General features: G+C 39.4%; 1 protein-coding gene across 4 annotated transcripts; it reads right to left on the bottom strand.

The window, feature by feature from the left end:
- Positions 1–4,640: 4,640 nt before the first annotated feature.
- Positions 4,641–19,542, bottom strand: LOC117850397 (vacuolar protein-sorting-associated protein 33 homolog). Of its 4 annotated transcripts, XM_034732225.2 has the most exons (24): positions 19,361–19,500; positions 15,428–15,879; positions 15,152–15,264; positions 15,036–15,075; positions 14,849–14,929; positions 14,501–14,695; positions 13,612–13,722; positions 13,475–13,540; positions 13,096–13,203; positions 12,956–13,000; positions 12,733–12,789; positions 11,024–11,118; positions 10,291–10,342; positions 10,050–10,109; positions 9,353–9,415; positions 9,176–9,282; positions 8,492–8,614; positions 7,527–7,608; positions 7,343–7,413; positions 6,796–6,876; positions 6,096–6,153; positions 5,948–6,015; positions 5,245–5,332; positions 4,641–4,968 (listed from the first exon to the last, which is right to left on the bottom strand). In XM_034732225.2, exons 2-24 carry the CDS (start codon positions 15,734–15,736, stop codon positions 4,867–4,869), a joined length of 2,175 nt encoding a protein of 724 aa, XP_034588116.1. In that variant the 5' UTR covers positions 15,737–15,879; positions 19,361–19,500; the 3' UTR covers positions 4,641–4,866. The 4 variants fall into 4 exon arrangements, 3 of the variants coding, with proteins under 3 accessions (XP_034588116.1, XP_034588118.1, XP_034588117.1); XM_034732227.2 differs by lacking the exon at positions 15,428–15,879; XM_034732226.2 differs by lacking the exons at positions 15,152–15,264; positions 15,428–15,879 and having other exon boundaries at positions 19,361–19,542.
- Positions 19,543–19,982: the final 440 nt, after the last annotated feature.

Here is a 19,982-nt window from a genome sequence, read left to right as displayed (position 1 = left end):
TTTTAAATGAGCAAATGTCATGTATAACGAAGTGACAACGTTTCGAGGGTCATTTTAGCGAAGTCGACAATAGGAATCCTAAAATAGCGAAGCGCGTTGTTTGGAGTCCTAAAATTGCAATTTTCTCCTTAAAGTGTTGTGATGTGGTAAAGGATAGAGAGAGCCCGATTTAGGAAGGGGGTGTTTGGATATGAGGTGCTAAAGTGTCACATCGGATGTTATTGCAGAACTCCTATACTAATTCGCGAGACGAATTTATTGAGCCTAATTAATCCATGATTAGCACATGTTTACTGTAGCAGCACATTGTCAAATCATGAACTAATTAGGCTTAATACATTCGTCTCACGAATTAGACTCCATCTGTGCAATGGGTTTTGTAAATAGTCTATATTTAATACTTCTAATTAGTATTCAAACATCCGATGTGACGGGTATCAACTTTAGTAGGGGGAGCCAACCACTCTTACTTTCAGCAACTCTAACGTATCCCCTCCCTCCTTACCACTTTTCAGCTCCTTCCACCTTTCCACTTTTCAGCTTTAAGGGAATTAAGAGGGAAAACACATATTCTAACAAATCTCATTTCCATTCCCCTTCCCTCTTTCTTTTTTTCTCAATCCCCTTTAATCTCTCCTCACTCCCTTTCAAAAAGGAAAAACCTCACTCTCCCTTTTCCTTCCCCTTTCCTCCTTTTCCTCCCCCCCCCCACAATCTCCATCCCGCGAATGCTCTTGGCCGCACGATTTGCCCAACTGCTCTTCTTCGCTTGGGTGCTCTGCTCGCTGCAGCCACATGCTCCTCCTAGCCCCACCCGTTGTCTCCTCCATCACTGTGGCGTGTAGTCATCGTCCCGCCGACATCGGCTGACCTCCTGCGCACCACCCGCCATCGCCACCACCTCCTCCATGCCCTCCTCCTCCCACCATCGCAGCCACCCCCCCCGGTCGCCGCTAGCCAGCTAGGGCTGCCTTTGCCTTGCACCGGTCGCTATCTGGCGGCGAGCCTTGCCCCACCCGCTGCCTGCGGGTCTGCCCTAGTGATGAGGACATCAACATCAACGATAACATCCATGCCGATACAAGTACCAATTTCTGATCTCATTACTCGTGCTCATGCTCATCAACTCAACAATCAGGTGAGTACACTTTTGAGTTCATATCCATCATATTTAGACCATGGAAACATGTGCACTCTTGTTTTGCTTAGGAACCAAGGAGAAGAATGAAAGGGAAACGGATTCACGCAGGCTGGATTCGGACTGCAAAACAACACCAATTTGTGACATTCACCATGGTTGCATATGAGCGTTCAAGTATTTCATGGAATCCTTATCAAGTCTATTTTCATATAGATCTAGACTCATGTCCATATCTGTTATGAGGCGGCCGCAATGATCAAATTACCACCGAGAGGTTTTTTGTCCAAAGTGCTACGTCGCCTTATTTTGGCCCAATGAGCCGTGTATCAAGTTGGGTCCATTAGGGATGCGTCCTAGGGTTGGAGCATGACCGCAACACCCTTGTGGTCATCCTCCCACGTTCTTATACCCCTTAGCCGCCACCAGGAATACTCGGGGTTTGTTTAGATTAAGTTTAGCTTTCGCTACTTACTTGTAAGCACGCGTGCTGGATCAGCCACCTATCTTCTTGTCTTCAGAACCCCACCATATTGGAGATTAAGTTTGAAACCTTCATTTACATCTAGTAATTCAGTACTTATTCTACGTGTTCTTGCTAGTTCTTTGATTACTTGCAGGATGAGTGCCCTAGTTGCCAGGGTGTCGCGCTCCACAAGATCGCAGCAACTATTGGAGGTGGTTTTGCATTCACACTTGCACTCACGCACTCATTAGACTTTTGTTTCTATTTTACTTGATTAGTTATGCCACAAGTTTAGGGATGTTATTGATTTGTTGGCGATTGCTTCTACTCTCGACCATCACCCCAGGGTAGTATGTGCACTTGGATTGTTTAGCAGGCATGGCGAAACGCTTTCATGAAAGGAAAAGAGAATAAATTGAAGGATAATAAAGGTGACAAAAGGGAAGAAGCATAAAGACAAGCTCCGGATGCGGAGCATAAGGATTTCAACTATCATAAAATGCTTCATCTTCTTCTTCCATACCTAGCATAATGTTAAGCATGGGGATGCTTGGCGGACGAAGATCATAATGCTATATGGAACAAAACGATCGTGGTTGCTAGAAGATGCTCATTTTTCTTCTTCCATGCTAAGCACAATGCTTAAGCATGGGGGAGGGAGCGTTACACATCATTACAATAATCAAAAGGACGGTAAATTCTTCTTCAACCTTCTTTGTCCATCTCTTTCTAAATAACTGTGTATATAAGCTTTCAACCATAGACTCGATGCAACATTTGTATATCTCTCGATAATAACATGGCTACTAGGAGTACCTAGTTTCTGTTTTCAATAAATCACGATCACCATCACCTTGTGCTCACCACGATGTTAATAATTTTGGTATAATCTTGCTTATGGAAAAATGATGAAGGTTGCCGCTTTGTTTTACCTACACAATATTTATATGACTTGACTTTTTCCTCTCTTTTTAATGAACCTAAATTAATTAAATACCAGCTCTTTTAATTGTGGAGGTTCAATGACTAAATTCTAGACCCACAAGCTCTATGTTGCTCTTTGATTTAAGTTTACAGATGACCTGATAACTTGATTTGTTTTCATTTCAAATTAATTCATATGCTGTCTACATAAGTGAATCTCTTGCAAAGTTCTACCTCCCAGAGCCTATATACATGCATGATCTTTCATGATGAAAACCTTTAGATTGCAAACATATATTTTGATGTGTTGGATTAAGATTGATTTATGTGGTATGAGACTTAGAAGCTGACCATCTCCTTTGTGTAAACCTTTTTCATGCTAACCTTTCTATCGATGCATTGTGAGTTTCTACACTACAAATTTCACAAACCTTGCTGGACAAACCTTTCTATCGATGCTCACTTAAAACCCTTCCACTAGTACTAAACGCTGATTTAGAGGCTACTGTTGTGATTGGAATAGCCAAGATGTCACGAGTAATTTGCCTCAAAGTAGGATATCGAGTTCCCTCCAACTTCCACCAACCAAGGACATCAAAATAATCATTCTCATCATAAGGAAGGGTTTCTTCATCCAAATAACGATCCAGCTCATTCTTACTTCTAACGAAACTAGTAATCTTCTTATTTGCTGAAAGAGTTTTAAAAATAGACAACACAGCAGATGCACCAACTGAAGAAGAAGCACCATTAGATGATGTACCCACAAAGTCTTGCTCTTTGACATGATAGTGTTTCATCAAATCAATTAACAATTGATGGGCCTCTGTAACATAAGACCCATCATGTTCTTCATCAAAAAGGGCAACATAGCAAGCATGTAACATCGTCATCTTAAGATGTGGATCGAGAATGACAGCAACAATCATAAGACCATGTATATCAGTCCAATACTTGTCATACTTTTCTATCATGACAGTAGACATGTCCCTAATAGTATCATGTTCATCATGCTCCCAAGATTTGAGTTTAAGTTTAACCTCACATACTTTAGGGAACAAAAGGTTGGCTGTCACATATTTAGTTCCAGAAAACAGCTCAGTAAGGTCATAGAATAATCCTAATTTCTCACAAACTGTAGAAGCAAATATCCAATCATCCGATGGTGAATTCTCTAGAAATACAACGCATGTTAACATAACTAATCTTGCCACCATTGATGAATTCTCTAGAAATAAAGTAGTTTATGTCAGGAATCAAATATGCGTGGACTTAGCAAGGCTACATCAAATATTCAAATTTTCACGTGAACTTCTAGAAATTGAGATTTTCCGAGGAAAATAAGCATCAATAGTCTAATAGATGCCCGATCTTCCTCATTCAAGTCTTCAAAAGATTTTGTTTAAAAAAAATAGCCCCAGTAAATGCCTCAGCCGAAATAAAATGCGGAAGCTCGAACATCTAAATTGACGTACTGCTGCTCTCAGATTATATTTCACGTGTACTCCATCCCAAAATAAATGTTCGTTTAACTTTTAAATTTTGTCCCACAAAAAATATTTATTTAGCTCCTAGTGAGTGAGACTCATCTAATTAAAGTAACACTCACACCAATAAAAAAATGTATTGAGAAGTGTATACTTTTTCTATGGTTTTGCATTTATTCATGATTCAGAAAACTAAGCGGACTGCATAGCTTTCAACAACTAATATGAATAATTAGGATCAATATGGTCACTTCTCATGACTACTTTAAAATTTTCTAAACGACCACTTAGGGACTACATGTTTTTCTTTTTCCTAATAATAAAAAAAGATTAATTAGGGTATCCACACATTTATTGCGTTTTTATTTCACAACATTTATCCAAAATAACATGAACGTAATCCAAAGAAGCATTAGATTCATGAATAGAATTAGCACATGTTCAAGTACTAAATGCTATGGTCATTCTTTTTACACTATTAGAAGTACGTACAGAGTGGAATTGCAACAACTCTACTATAAAATGGCGACAAAAGTTGTCTTTAAACTACTTAGGATTACAGTATACGTTAAAAAATTTCACAGATTTACAGTGCGTAGAATGTACTAAATGTAAGCAATAGAACTGAATAAAAATGAGAACATCAAAATTTCATCTATCAGTATTAATCTAAATATATACACAAAAAAGGCCAGGCGCGTGAGCCTAACGTCCAGTTGCCGAGTAATTAGGAACTCATAGCCAAACAAGAAAAACCCTCACAAGCTTAAAACACACGCACAGCAAAAAGAACTCACAAGCTTGGGTTTGTTTGAGATTGAAATTACAAACACATGCTCAGAAAAAAAAAATTACATCATCCCTGATTTACTGCTGGCTATAATTGGTCTGAGTATCGTGTTACCATTGACGACCTTTGTTGTTGCAACAAGGAAGTCGTAGCCCATTCCTTCCTGAAATACACAAGGCAAAAGGTATTTTAAAAAATAAAAACAATAGTATGGTCCAAATAAAAAAATCTTCCCCAGTTAAATTTCAGGTCTCACGTGTTAAAAAAATAAAGTTCCTAGGAAAGATTTTGGTCATGTAAACAGTATGGTAGTTGACTATTAGGGGGGAAAATCTGATCTATACAGGATACTGAAGTAAATTCTGGTATCTAAAAAATACCTTAGAATCGATTTGCTATAAACATTTGAAAATTGAGAAATAAGTCAGACAAGGCGTACCTGTGCACTAAGGAATCGAAGGGCAGCAATCTCAGCAAATGTGACACCACCAATGAATACAACCAAAACCAGAGAGCGATGACCAACCCTATAAACAGAAAATTTGGAAAACAAACTTACAACCATGAGAATGATATAGGAAAGATTAGAACTGCAACAGATGACCATTCTTTCCTTCTGAGTACAAGTAAAAGGAAAAGCAAACACCAGCAAATTCAGTAAAATAAGCATTAATCTTGCTCATATTTTCTTTGTTTTCCTTATCTATTATATTGGATAGTCATTCTAGTAGACGAGATTTTCTGTAATTCATTGTTAACAAAATGGCAGGACAACGAAAGTGACGTAATAGGAATTCTGATATTTTTCTAGCTTTCCCAGAGATACCTGACATCCATATAAAAATGAGATGACTAATACTCATGAAATTACATGATCCTTAAGAAACTAATCTTTAAAATTAAGGAAACAATACAATATAATTTTGTCTCTAAATAATGACCCAATTCCGAGGCTCTAGGAAGGCATGGTGCTGCTCCTCCCTCACATGGATTCTAATGGATAGTACAGGACATTTTCAGACTCCATTTTACTTGAGTTTGTATACAGAACCAGCATGGTGTCCATATCCCTCTCTTCTCTCTCCATTTCAATCATGAATCATTTCTTCAATGTTAGAATTGTCCTACAGGGGTGAATTTACCTGTCAATACTCTGCTGAGCCCCTGAACCTGGATGTACTTCCAGTGACGAATCAATTGTCAAACCACCCTACATGAGTTTGAAAAATCTTCAAGGAAAAGATTTTTGCTTCCCTAAAATGCAAAGTCAACTTGACGGAGTCCACTTACCCTTTTCAAATCTAGATGCGGACCTGGCAATAGTTTCAACAATTCTTCAATAGAACGCCTGTAAAGTGGGAAATAACTGTAATGTGAGAGTATATGTGGAAAACCTTTTATCCATTAATTAAGGCCTCTCATGCAAATCACTTGCACAACCAGCTGGCACATTTATTGCCACATAAACAGCACTTATTTGATCTGATATATTGATAAAAAACTATAGTCTGTTTGGAATGAGAGCAGAACTGTAGATAAGAGAAACTTGGGTAACATTCCTATTATATTGGATATTCTAGTAGAAGCGGTTTTCTGTAATTTATTATCAACAAAATGACTAATAAGTTGCCACAGAACTAAAGTCTCCACAATTTCTTAAGAAACAAAGGAATTCCTACTTTATGGAATTTCTATTCAAGTATAAAAGAGGGGAGGAGAACACGTGACAATTCTTTTTCCTTCCATAAATTATGTATCTACGTTCTTTGCCAAAACAAAGGAAAGGGATAAATGATCAAAAACCTAGATATCTCGTTTTATTCTCTGATTCTTTTCGCATCTTTTATGTCTACTGAAAGGTCATCGAAACATTTCTTCCATAGAAAATTAAAAAATACTTTTTCAGCAGATTGCATTCATGGAAATACAAAAAAAAAACATTATCATCCAAGAGTAAAGAGATAGAAAGAAACTAGCATGGCAAACATACCATCCAGATCTCACTGCATGCTGAACAAGGCGAATACTAAGAGGTGCATATCCAGAAAAGATGTACGATATATCACTAGGGCTGAGATTGACAATAAGAATAGATTAGTAGATGGTGTAACCAAAGATATACAAAATAGTTGCGACAAGCAGAAGAATGGCCATAATTATGCATTTAATAATCATAACAATGAAGCAATGCATTGGAAGAAAACGAATAACTTCTAAAACAAAATTTGAACAGAACTGAAACAAAATGACTCTGAAACATTAGAGATAAAATTTTAGCATAAAGTTTAATCCAATGTATCAAAACCCCCAATTATTGCATTCCTACCAAATTATTAGTGGAAGCAACTAAAGATATGTTAACTCATCTCTGGTACAACTGAAGACTCTAACAATCTATATTACTTATATAGTTACATGGAAGACAAACAGTGCAAGTCACCGGCAGATTTACATGCCGCAATTTTATAGCATAAACTAATATGTGTTTATGTGACCATGCATACATGAAAAGTAAACATAAAGGCAAGTGTTAATACTTTGCTGTATCATTTACATCGACTATAAGCTGCAGAGCTCTTGTAATACCAACCCAATTGCTTCTTGATTCCTGGGAAGCACAATAATATGGCATAGAAGATTAGAAAGGAAAAGATAGAAAACACTGAAGGAGCCATGGACAACTTTGAAGAAAAAGTTCAGTGAGGACAAAATCTGACTAACCTGCTTCTTAAAAAGGCCAGCCTTTTCCAGATTGTATAATAAGTTCATGTGCTCAAAGCCATAGCTATGCAGCATCTCCCGCCTAGAGAGTAGGATAGAAAGCAGAGTAAACAAGGATTAAGCCCACATTCCACAGTATGCTGGAATCTAACAAATAAATTCTAACAGATGTATAACAAATGCAATTGCAGATCAAGAAGACATAAAATGACTGCACCATCCCTAATTATTGTCTCTAATCTCTAAGTCTATATTTTCGTACATGCAAACAATACACAATAAAAGGTAGAAATTTCTTAAGGGTGTACAGGGACTTGTTGTACATTGGAGTATGAAAGATGCCTTACATTTGTTAAAAAGGCCATAACAAATTGTCTTATGTTTGAGGGGCAATTATTATAGCCAATCTGTGACTTGAATGAAGCAGTGTCACAGAATACTGAGAACGATAGCACCCCAACTAGTCACCAATTTCGTGCATCAGGATATCGGAATCAAGACGATGTCTAGCTCGCAGTCAGGGGCCTGGTCCTAGTTCACAAGTCAAAGAAGCCTCTGACAAGACATGTACCCACTTTCAATTTATAAAGGTGAAGGTCTATAAGACTTTGCCTGGCCATCTTGTTGTACAAAACAAAACTTTGAAAACTTGGCCATAAAGCCTATTTATGAATTTCTAATATTGTTCAATATTTAATTGTCATTTATGGATGGTGATTCATCAAATTTTTTAAATTTATTAAGCACTAGCTTGACGCAGGACTGGTGCAAAATACATGGATGCTTCATATTTAGTATGTCTGGGTACCAACACAAATCAAAAGTCAAAACTTTAGTTCATTAAAAGTTGGGAGAAAAAGCACATCCCTGAGTGCTGTAAAGCATTGAACCAAATAATGAACATAAAACTTTCCACAAAAATAAATAAAGGAAAAAAGAAAGCTTGTAAACCTACATAAGCATACCTCAAGTAATCAAAATTCTTCTTTGGCAACCCAGCATTTGTAAGAGAGAGTAACACTAGAAGGCGAAGCACATTTTCAATAGGTTCCTGCTTATGTATCATCTCCTCGACGTACTCAAAGCATCTGGGGATGAAGTTAACTTAGCTCATATACAAACATAATTTGGGAGCAAACAAAAAAATATTGTGGTTTATCAGGATAGAAAACATGTGGCCAAACTTCACATAACATTTTAGGCAGATCTTGTACGAGTATTGAAGTAAAAATATCAATATAAATGCCAGTGTTTCAAAGGCGACAAGATAACCCAAGGCGAGCTGTGTACGCCTAGGCCACAAGGCATAGCTGTTCCCCAACCCCAAGGCGAGCTGGGTCTGCCTGGATCCCTTGGCATCGCCTTTGAAACACTGATAAGTGCAATTCAAAACACAAGTTCAACTTTGTGATAGCTCAAGAGAACTTATTTTACTCATTCACTAAGTTTCCTGCACGTCAATAGAAACAAGCATACAAAAAGGGATACTTTAAGAAAATGGGTAAACTTAATGATAAGTTAAATAGGAGTGATGAATGAACTACAAGAAAATGAAACAAAAGAAAATTAAAGAGCAGTGGAAATGAAATGACACGAAGCTCAGCTGTGCGTTCAAAGGATAAAAAACAGTAATACAACGATAAACTCACATTTCAAAGTTCTGAACCTCCAATATCGTTTGTTCTATGTCTAGTCGGGCATGGAATGAGGGTTTTCCTGTGAAGGATTGCAAGTGTTGCGCCAAATGAACATGCCTCTAAACCATTGCATACAATAAGTTAGTAAAATAATAACAGAGATAGAATGAAGCCATGCAATAAACTCACAGCTATCTCCGGTAGCGAGTGCAATCTCCTCACAAAATCCTTGAGCTCAGAAACAGACTGAGTCTGTTAAAACAACAATATTAATAAATTAATTTCCTTTTCCAATTTCCACATTGTACTAGCAAGAAAGGTAATTTACTGTAAAAAACTAGAAATAAACAGACATTTGCACAAAATTGGATACAAGGTCACACACTTAATACTGAAAGGAAGAAATAAACTAGAAAGTAGCAAGTTATTCATGCTAAGAGTTCAATCAAAGCATGTCCACACCTAGATTTAAAGAGTTGGTATTATTATCCAAGCAAAAAAGATGGAGCTATCAGAGGTGCCCCCCCTAAATCCTCAATAAGACAATTTTATACAATGTGAATGGCATTTTTAACATTTTTCTTATCCTGTAAATATCAAACCAGCTGAATCAAAATCAATTCAATTCATATCACTCCTCAACAGCAGAAAATGCATGTCAATTTTATCATAAATTTCTAATAACAGCAAGAAATGAAACAGACTAAAAAGTGGATATCGTCTAAACTTGACAAACAAGCAAAATACTCAATTCTTATATATAGAGGAGCAACATTTCGACCTTTATATAACATAGGGACTCCTGATTCTAACGGTAAATGGTCTAAAAAATAAACTTATATCAGGAAATCATCTGAAAAAAGAATTAGCACAATTTAATTCTTACATTGGTGGATTTCACTTCCGCGTAATCTTGCTGAATAGATGTTGCTTTTTGACGTAAAACCTGCAGACAGTACAATTTATAATAATTTAAACTTGATAGAATGATGGCAGCTGTAACTAACAAACTGGAACCAGACTCATTCATAAGCTATGACAACAGCAGGTACAACCAAAACCACAAAAGAATTAGCACAAAACTCTTTCATATGAAATTAACAAGAATTAAAGTCCGTGGAGCAAACCTGAACTACAACTTCAAAGTTGAGGTCACGAATCTCCTTGTACAACTTATCACTGAAAACGAAAGATTGCAAATATAAATTCATAGCTCCACATACAGAAAGATAGCATGTAAGCCTATGTACAATAAGACAATAAAACACATATATTTGCACTACCTACAGTCACAAACAAGTACCAGTCTGAATCCAATATATTTGTAAATTATTAAATGGTAATGTTAGGAAAGTTTTTTTTTTTGAGAAAAGTCAGCCAGAACATTTCCACAGCCAATCTAGATACTCATGAAGGTAACTGATCAAACATCAGAAGTTTGATTGCAGACATTTCACACCATTGCTTTGATTGGAAAGAGTCACAAATAGTAACTTCCAATATATGAAAACTATAGAATCCATTGGTAACAAAAATCTAAACTTTCTACATCCAAAAGTTTCAAACTGTGAAAAATGAATCGTAAGTATCTTGATAAGGCCAATGTTGTCAACAGAGTATCCAAAATAATTTTAAAAAATAGCAACAATGCTTCCTTACAGACAAAGTATTCATAGGCACACAGCAAATTAACAATTTTAGTAATATGTAATTTCTACAATCACAAATACAAGTCGTTTATGACATCTAAAATGGTTTGACTTAGGACAACCATAAAACGACTTATATTTGTGATAGAAAGGGGTATTTAAAAATACAAAAAGGAAATTAATCGTCGCTAATTGAGACAGGGATATTTACCTCGAATTCAGTGGAACCTTAACCTTTTTCCCATCTTGTTGAGTTCCCATGATGCTCGCATCAACTTCCACTGAACCATTATTAATTTGCAGCATCTGTAGAATATTACACGGTCATAGAATTCATTTCAAACAACTTGAGATTCTATATCACACTAGCAATGCAGCTTTAGGATTGTCGAAAATCTCTTCTCTAAAAGTGCATGATAGATCATCTATATTGCACTCAGTTAAGCAAAAAAAAAAATTCTCAGACCTACCATCCATGCAGTGATGATTGCTTATTGTTGCTTTCAGAGCCATAAAGAACAAAATAGGCAAAAAAAAACACAGACGAGCATGCATTAAGCAAAAATCCTAGGCAATATTACCCTGCTTGCTGCTGCACATAAAACAGGTAAGCATGCAGCTGCATATTTATTGCTACATAAAATAAGATTCCAAGATCATCATGTGCAATCTAGCAGCAGGTATTTGCTAAAAGAGCATCATAGTAAGAAATGGAACCTAACGGTACAAGGGTAAGAGAATCAATACAAGGATGGGAAATATCACACCCACTCTACACACTCAAAATGAAAAACCCAAAGCAAATTAGCCATTATGGAATGGCTAAATGCTTTTCATAGATAGTTCAAGAATACCAAATAGGTCACCTCCATATGCACCTTAGCACACCAATAGTGAACCATGAAAGTGTTTATTCGACTATGACATACTATCGTATGCTGCTGCCATTCAAAGAAAAGGACATTTCAGACATTTGACAGCCTTCAATACACATCTAACTCTTTTTACGCTAGTTTGTATTATTATTAATTAGGAGAATATAGGATATTGAAAGGCATTCTGGAAGACGTTATGTTGAAAAATCTACTGATATTACATTTGTAAGGCCATTCCAAATACCTTTTTGAATAGCAGTATTCAACTTAATAGTCACATAAAGTTTGCTGGAGCCAAAACAATTAAGTTAACGGCTAAGAGTTTTAGATGGCCTTTGTTGAAATGTTGACTTTAACTGCATTGGCCCATCAGCAAAATCATTATTGTTCAATCTCATCAGACATGCAGAAATATTAACAGAGAATCTAGTGGGGTCAGAAAGATGGATGCAGCAATCAAATTTTTTTGTTGCATTGAGCATGTAACTGGTAAGAGAAAGGGACAATGTTTCTTGCTGGTTCCATCTTTAGATAAACTGATGTTAGTGTTATACAGATAGGGGTGGTAACTGATCATGGCCCTAACGTCCTTAGTTTTAGCTCACAATCATATAAAAATTTAGCCTGACCCTTTTTGAGCCCGGTCCTTAAATTTTGTAGGCTAAGTTTTTTTAGGCCCTTTACCAGGCCTGCGTACCACCTAAGTGCAATTACGATAAAAGAAAGGATTTGTAGATAGGTGGATAACTAGATTGGCAAGTACTTATAAAAAATAAAGTAAATACTTTATTTTAAAATTCTACCTATCCTTTCTTTTATCGTAATTGCACTTAGGTGGTCCAAGAAGGCCAAGCCATAATCTATATCAGAGCAAATTCCCTCTTTTTATTTGGTAGTCATTCTATACTTGCTGGTTCCATCTTTAGATAATACTTTATTATCAGATGCAAGTTCATAGGCATATGATGATTTTACTGTGGTTAAAAGAAAACACAAACAGATCATATTCTCATGATCTATGCCAGGATGAAAAGCTTCTTTCTACCTCATCCAGCAAGCCTTCATATGTCAACTGAGAGCACATTGGTGTCACCATGTCCACCTGAATGGAAACAAAATTATAACAGATAAGAAAAACTATATAAAATGTATCACTTGATGACTCAAAATAGGAACATATGACAAAAACAGGAGAAATCAAGAAGCGCAACATGATTGTTTTCAGAAATGTAAATCACAGTACAAACAGAATAGAATAGAACATTTACCTCTCTGTCTAATAGAATAACAGTGTTTATCTCCGGAATGCCCATCTATGAATCAGCAAAGGATACAAACAAAACTAATCAGGTCAAATAATTTTAGAAATCTGAGTCAAAAAAAAAAGGAAAAGATCAGTTGGTGTTACATCATCCATGTTGACCGGATCCTCTAGTTGCATATTATTCAACAACTCTGCAGCTTTGGTAGATGCCACACCCTTAGCCCTAACATTTGGGATAACTCCAAAGGCAAACTGGCAAAAAGATGCAATACTATGCATAACTTCAAGAATCTTATAAGTCAGTATTCCAAAGTACAACAGGGTGTCATGCCTTCTACTTAACAAAATATTTAGAACTTGTGATTTTGCAGATTTATGAAATTGGTAAATACTCCGCACTCTATAGTTCAGTAGCAGATAACAATTTAGCATGTCCATATGGTGCCTCATCCACAAACAGATGCATCTTGCTTCTTGCACATAATATATAAATTTCAAATACAAGGAGGAAGGACATAAATACCTCTAGTTTATGAATCGCTTTTGCAACATGCCAGATAGAACTTGTATCTCCTTCAATGAGACATTCCTAAAAGACATAGGAGCTCAAACGAGATTCAGAATATCGGAACACAAATGCTAGATAACATGCATCAATACCTGCAAAGAATGGTCAAGTTCAAAAGAAAGGACATCATCATCCAATGGAACTAGATACAAAGGGTATTCTCCAAGTGTCAGTTTCTGATGAACTTTCTCTTCCTCCAGGATCTGCAGGTGCCAAGTAAAACAATATAAGCCATATTCCAATAACAGTTTAATTATAAACTAAACATGTTTTATTTCCATTCATCTTCATGGCAGCAAGAAAGACAAGATTGCCTTCAATTAAAGCTCATTTGTTATTAAAACCTCAAATACATATCTGGGAATTAACTATGTAGAAGTTCACGATGTTCAACTGGAAATAACATTTCAGGCCTGATATGTATCCTGGGCAACATATCTGTTGATTGAACCAGGTCATCGAACTAGTGACTCCATTGCAACCCATTTAGGCCCTGCTCGGATCTCATACTACAGATTATAAGATTCTAGATACTGGCCTTAGTTTACGCAAAGCAGGATTATATATTATAAATAGGCAATTCCTTACACGCCACTAAAAAATTTGTAATTACATATCTGCCAATGCTTAACATGCCAGATACAATACACAAGGTGGTGTCGTTGAACTCATGTCTAAGCATAGCCTAAGGGCAGAGTAATAAACTGATGGACTAGCTTCGGCTGCCAATTTTTGGAACCTAATTAAACCAATTTTCCACTAGACTCAGCAATATCTACTCTCATGCAAGCTAACCATATCCATCATATGGCAATTGTGATCACTTTGAGTTTTCACTCTTACTAAATTTAAATATAGAATAACTAAATAGCAGTAAGCATTGGAAACTATTCTAAGATCCAACAAACTGGACCTCCAGCACAAATAACAATAAGGAACCACAAAAGGATTAGTCCAAACATAAAAAAGAACAAGAGGTACCTTCTCACAAGCAACAATGCGGCGTGGTACAAAGTAAAGGAAGTATTCCCTTTGGAGCCCTTTAGATTCATCATTCCTGATCTGACTTGCAATGAATTTCATTAAGCTCAGCTGAGAGCGCACAAGATATACAATTTTCAGGCATTCCGTCTGCAAGGGATCAGAAGAGAGAATTCGCAACTCCGCACCATACTCCTGATAAGCAGAACAAGCCACATAATGAGATAAGCAAGTCTGAAACTCCGCAAATGAAATGTGGCAATAGCCTCACCCTTGATATGATGTAAGGGAGTGCAACGAATATTACTGCAATACAGAGTTATGGAAGACAACAAAGCAACATTGCACCTTTAGCAGGGATGTCTGCACGATCAGCGACAGGGTCCCAGCGAGCTTCGGGTCAATGACCAGACACTTCTTCCCCCTTATCTGATATCCACCACAAAGGAAACTTAATTTCTCAATTCAGCATCATCAAATAACAATACCACTGGAGGCCATGGTCGCAACGAGCAGTATGAGACAAGAAACCCACGCTTTTTAGGATGCCGAGTAGGTCCTTCTGCGACTGCTCCCTGCAATTGGAGCAAACAGGCATGTCAGAATCCAGAGGCATAACAGATAGGAAGAGGGGAACGGGATAGGGAGGACCTGAGGGCTGCAAGGTTGAGCGGCGCATTGTCAAGGTTGGGGATCTGCGCCATCTGTCCAGGGATGAGTGAGTTGGAAAGGAACCTATCCAAGTCCGGGTGGATCACTCCAGCCTAAGAGAGAGGTGGACGACGAGGGGAGAGGAGAAGAATTAATCAAGTGGTACAGGAATTTTCAGTCTACAGCTAACGCAGAAGGTAAGGTCGCACAGAACTGAGAAATCCGAGCACACGCGAATCAATGGCGACAAGGGAGGAGGCAGTAATCGGCCAATACCTCACACCGATCGAGCGCGCTGCGGCGGAGCACGTCGAGGGACGGACCAGAGGCTAGCTGCGGAGTAGCGGCGCAGTCTGCCGGCCACAAGAGGTGGGTCGGCACCGCGGTGCCCCTTGGCCCTCGTCGTCTCCTCCAGCCGCCCTGCGGGATCACCGGCGTGGGGCGCTGCGGGCGAGAGGAGCTGCGGCGCAGCGGGCACGCACGATTGACGGGAGGTCGCGGCCGGAGCGACCGAGGACGAGACGGGATGTGCTGGGCTGGGCAGCATGGAAACACAGACGGGCTGGGCCAAACATAATGGCCCATAAGGGCCCAGCAATGCAAAATGACGACAGCCCTGTCTCTTTTTCCGGGTTTTTACCTCCCCAAGTTGTTCTCTAGAGATGGGAAAGACCATTATACCCCTCTCAAAGAATGGAGTGAAATTTTACCTCATTCCTTACATGCCACTGCACAGATCAATGATTGTCATATATACCGTGATGAAAATTAAAAATAAGTAGGACACAACATACATTTATATTATTTTAGCTCACAAATCTAACGGATAGATGTTCATATGTTGCATAAGATATGAAATAAGTAGTCCATTCAAACACTTTGAGCATAACCGCATAATACATATATCTCCAAGTTCTAATACATAGGATCGTTTGTTCTTCCTCCTAACGCTATGCCCTCTACATCTCATGCCCGACGGCGTTGTGCTGGTACTTTCCCCAACTCCAAATCGGCAGCAATCAGCTCATCCTCCTCCTTCCTCCCTCGACGTAAGTTCTATGCTTTTGTTATAAGTTGGTTACCAATAATCAGCTTCGAGAGCATATCAATCTCTAAGTATTGCTGAGTAAAGTACTATGTTGCAAGAAATTCTGAGGAGCAAAATGAAAGAAAAATGAGGAAAAAGAAAGAAAATAAGGAAAAAGAAAGAAAGAGGAAAGAAGAGAAAAATGAATGAAAAAGAGAAAAAAAAATAAAGGAGAAAAAGAATAAAATGCTCCTCATTTCTTTGAGCCTCATTAAAGTTTCCAGTTTTTTCAAGATTAAGGATTGATCCATACTCAATTTTTCCAACCATGTGCAATCCGATAACGAGGACTTAATTTGTGCCTCGGGATCATTCATTTTCCACTTGCACATGTCGACTTATCTAAATGTGTGTTTCATCCCTCTCCTTCTTCAACATTTATTTTCCATGGCCTTTTTGACAAGTCTCAGTAATCCCAATAGATCTGTCTCTTAGTTTGACACTATTTCAGATATAATATTTTGCTAGGATTGTTTTTACCCACAAAGCTCCACATAAGCCATCCACTTTCATATATGAGTAGAATAGGTTGAAAATAATCTAGTATAGGCTTGAGTGACTTGATGAGACGAGTGTTTCCATGAGCTTTTGCAAGAGAATCTCACTTGTGTTATATTTGCATCTTTTTTGAAAAACTCTTCACGATGGAACAAGGTAAAGTTCTGAAGTTTACTTAATTTCAAGAGTATTGTATTTTTTTTATTGTGGTATGTTCTTTATTGCTAGTCTATCTTCCATGATGAAAAATAGCCTGTCACAACTTGAACTTTAAATGCTGAATAGTTGAGAGAGCAATGTGTCTTGTTATGTATAACTAAGTGCAGGAATGACATCGAAAGGCAATGATGATTTCATGATTTCATCGCTGACATCTGCTTGCTGCGCTCCTGCTGCTGCACATCGTCGTCAGATGGAGATGATCAACTTGGGGGCATGTGGGAGTCCGTGTGTGTGAAATTCATATCCGCTGAAGCTGATGGTCTCTGGCAGATCTGCTGCTGGCATACCAACGCCATCATCCCCTTCCGCCAATGGCTGTGCTGGATCGACTACCAACGAGGCATCATCTTCTGCGACATGTCCGACAAGCTGCCCACCCCTACTGTCTCCTACATCTGGTTACCTCTGGACAAGATGCCTGTTGCCAGCAGTCGCAAGGGCACATCCAGCTTCTACTACCGTGCCGTGTCCGTCGTCGACCATGGCCGTGCGCTCAAGTTCATCAATGTCACCTGCCATGATGGCATCTTCTTTGCAGCACTTAAACCCGGCACCGGCTTCACCATCACCTGCCACACCCTCGTGTTAGGTGACGGCAGCATGGGGTGGAAGGAGGACTACATGGTCACCTCCAGTGAGCTCTGGGAGGCCAACCCTCCTGAGCGCCTCCCGCGCGGCATGTTCCCTCAAGTCGACAAGGACAGGCCACATGTAGCTCACTTCCTTTTCATCGAGTTTGGATATGCCAACAAGAAGATGTGGGTGGTCACCATTGACATGAGCACTAAGATCGTGGAGTCATTCTCTCTTTTTATCAATGGGAGGGAGGGCCTTCAAACGGACGACGCGGAGTTGACAAAGCAGAGATTGATATGCTCGTATACATAAGACCAGTAACTAATCAATTTGTTGAAATGTTTATAAATCACGCTGACAGGACAATCTGGATTCTTAGCAAACACAGTACTTCTTTTAGGCCAGGATACTTTACCGAAATTTGTCCTATTGTCTCATGCAGTATAAGGAAATATAAAAAAGAAACATTAGTCTAATAAACAAGCAACAAAAAGGGCATCTTTGTATCTTATGGCCATTAAAACCTTCTGTTTTGTTGGCACATAACAAGACCACACCCTCCAGGCTGAGAGATTCGTCATGCAAAGTAAACTAAATTCCTCCAATAAAAAGTTTGGCATTTCTGATCTGCTGGCACAAGAGTATGGTCCATATGTGTGGCTAGTGGATGCAAGGCACAAGGAATCTACCAAGTCTCAGCCGAATCACCATAAGAATAAGTATGGTCCATATGTGTGGCTAGTGGATGCAAGGCACAAGGAATCTACCAAGTCTCGGCCGAATCAGCATAAGAATAAAAAATCGCCCAATGAGATCCTAGGAACAAAATAACCACTCAAATATGCTCCCACTACCTACTGTAAGGCAAAAAGGTAATATTTATGTACCAAGTCTCGGCCGAATCAGCATAAGAATAAAAAATCGCCCAATGAGATCCTAGGAACAAAATAACCACTCAAATATGCTCCCACTACCTACTGTAAGGCAAAAAGGTAATATTTATGAAGCAACACATCACGGGACATGGTAAAAGCAAGACCCAGTAGCTCCAAATTTTTAACTGCTTGCAGAAAGAAAACCCCTCAGAAACCCCATAGCAGCATGTGCATGTTGCCTATCAAAAGTGCTTTGAGCATGGGGGTTTGCTTGTAGATCGTCATAAGACAAAACTAACCAAAAGTCAGATTCTTTTTCCTAACCATTTTATTAGGAGATGTGAAATCAGCATCACTATCATTTCAGCAGCAACCTTTACAGTATACAGTAAAAACCTAAGCAGTTCTCCACCAGTTTTTACCGCATAAACAAAGATTAAAGCATGCTGACACGGAAGCACAAACTTTTCCTAAACATGCATGGCATTCCAAGGAGTCCATTTCATCCGACCACGTGGTGAACCTTTCCTCTTCCCTCCTCTAGAACACGACAAGAATTCTACGAGTGACAAGAACCATTCACTACCCGTTCCAAACAGGCGGGTACGAAAGAGACCCCCATCTCTAACTATAGGATTATAGCAAAAGAAAAAGGAAACATTTCGCGGTACATATAACAGAAAAAAAACGCAAAAGCTGTTATGGGAGCACCAATCTTGTACGCTGATGGCTAGAAATGCGCAAGATGCGCGCGCGCAAGCCTATCATCCGAGGCACGAAGCAACCAGGCAAACCATTGCCAGCGCGGCGGATCAAGAACCCCCCTGGCTCCTAGAAAACAAGATACTAGTACAAAACAAAAGGAAAACCCTACGGCGGGCAAACCCCACCGAACTCAGAGCAGAGCGGCGGACCGACGGCGAGAGAGGCGGGGACGGAGGGGATGTTTACCTGCGGCGGCGGCGCGGGTTGGTCGGGCGGATCCGATCAGATCCGGCGGAGGGGGAGACGGGAGGAGGCGGGGTGGATGAGGATGAGATGGTAACAAGTTGGGGAGTGCTCGTCTCAGATCCGACCCGGCCGCAGCGCACGCCGAGCTGGGCCGCGCGCCGGCCCATCTCCCCCGCGGCCGTCGGATTGGATTTGGTCGGATCGGGCGGTCCGGTGGACGCCTGGGTGGGTTGGGTGGCGGACAGCGACCCGTACCCACCAAACTCCCCTCCCACTCTCCCAGGCCGAGGCGGGGTGATTTTAATTTGGTCGCATGGGTCGCTGCGACGTGGGCCCGGTCCCCGGAGCCGCGTGGTTCTCGCCCCCCGCTCCACAACCGCCCCACGGTGGGGCCCACGAGGCGCTGCTGGTGCCGCTTGGTGCAGGGGGGAGTCGGCGTGACAGCACGAACACGGCCTGGCTAATGACGCGCTATCGGGGAGCGTTTGGTTCTTTTGATTATTTTTAGTACGTGTCTATGTTCAGATACTAATTAGGAGTATTAAACATAGACTATTTATAAAACCCATTATATAAGTGGAGGCTAAATGGCGAGACGAATATATTAAGCCTAATTAATCCA

This window comes from Setaria viridis, chromosome 3, assembly GCF_005286985.2.
Source record: "Setaria viridis chromosome 3, Setaria_viridis_v4.0, whole genome shotgun sequence".
In the NCBI taxonomy this organism is placed as follows: Eukaryota; Viridiplantae; Streptophyta; class Magnoliopsida; order Poales; family Poaceae; genus Setaria; species Setaria viridis.
Note: the sequence above shows the minus strand (reverse complement) of the source record. Positions and strands in the feature narration are given on the sequence as shown.

Coding starts and splice junctions, on each gene's coding strand:
- LOC117850397 (XM_034732225.2), bottom strand. CDS start 15,736: ATGGGCCATTATGTTTGGCCCAGCCCGTCTGTGTTTCCATGCTGCCCA. Junction 13,001..13,095: donor ATCCGGTCAACATGGATGAT/GTAACACCAACT, acceptor GCTGATTCATAG/ATGGGCATTCCGGAGATAAA. Junction 9,283..9,352: donor ACTCGCTACCGGAGATAGCT/GTGAGTTTATTG, acceptor GCAATGGTTTAG/AGGCATGTTCATTTGGCGCA.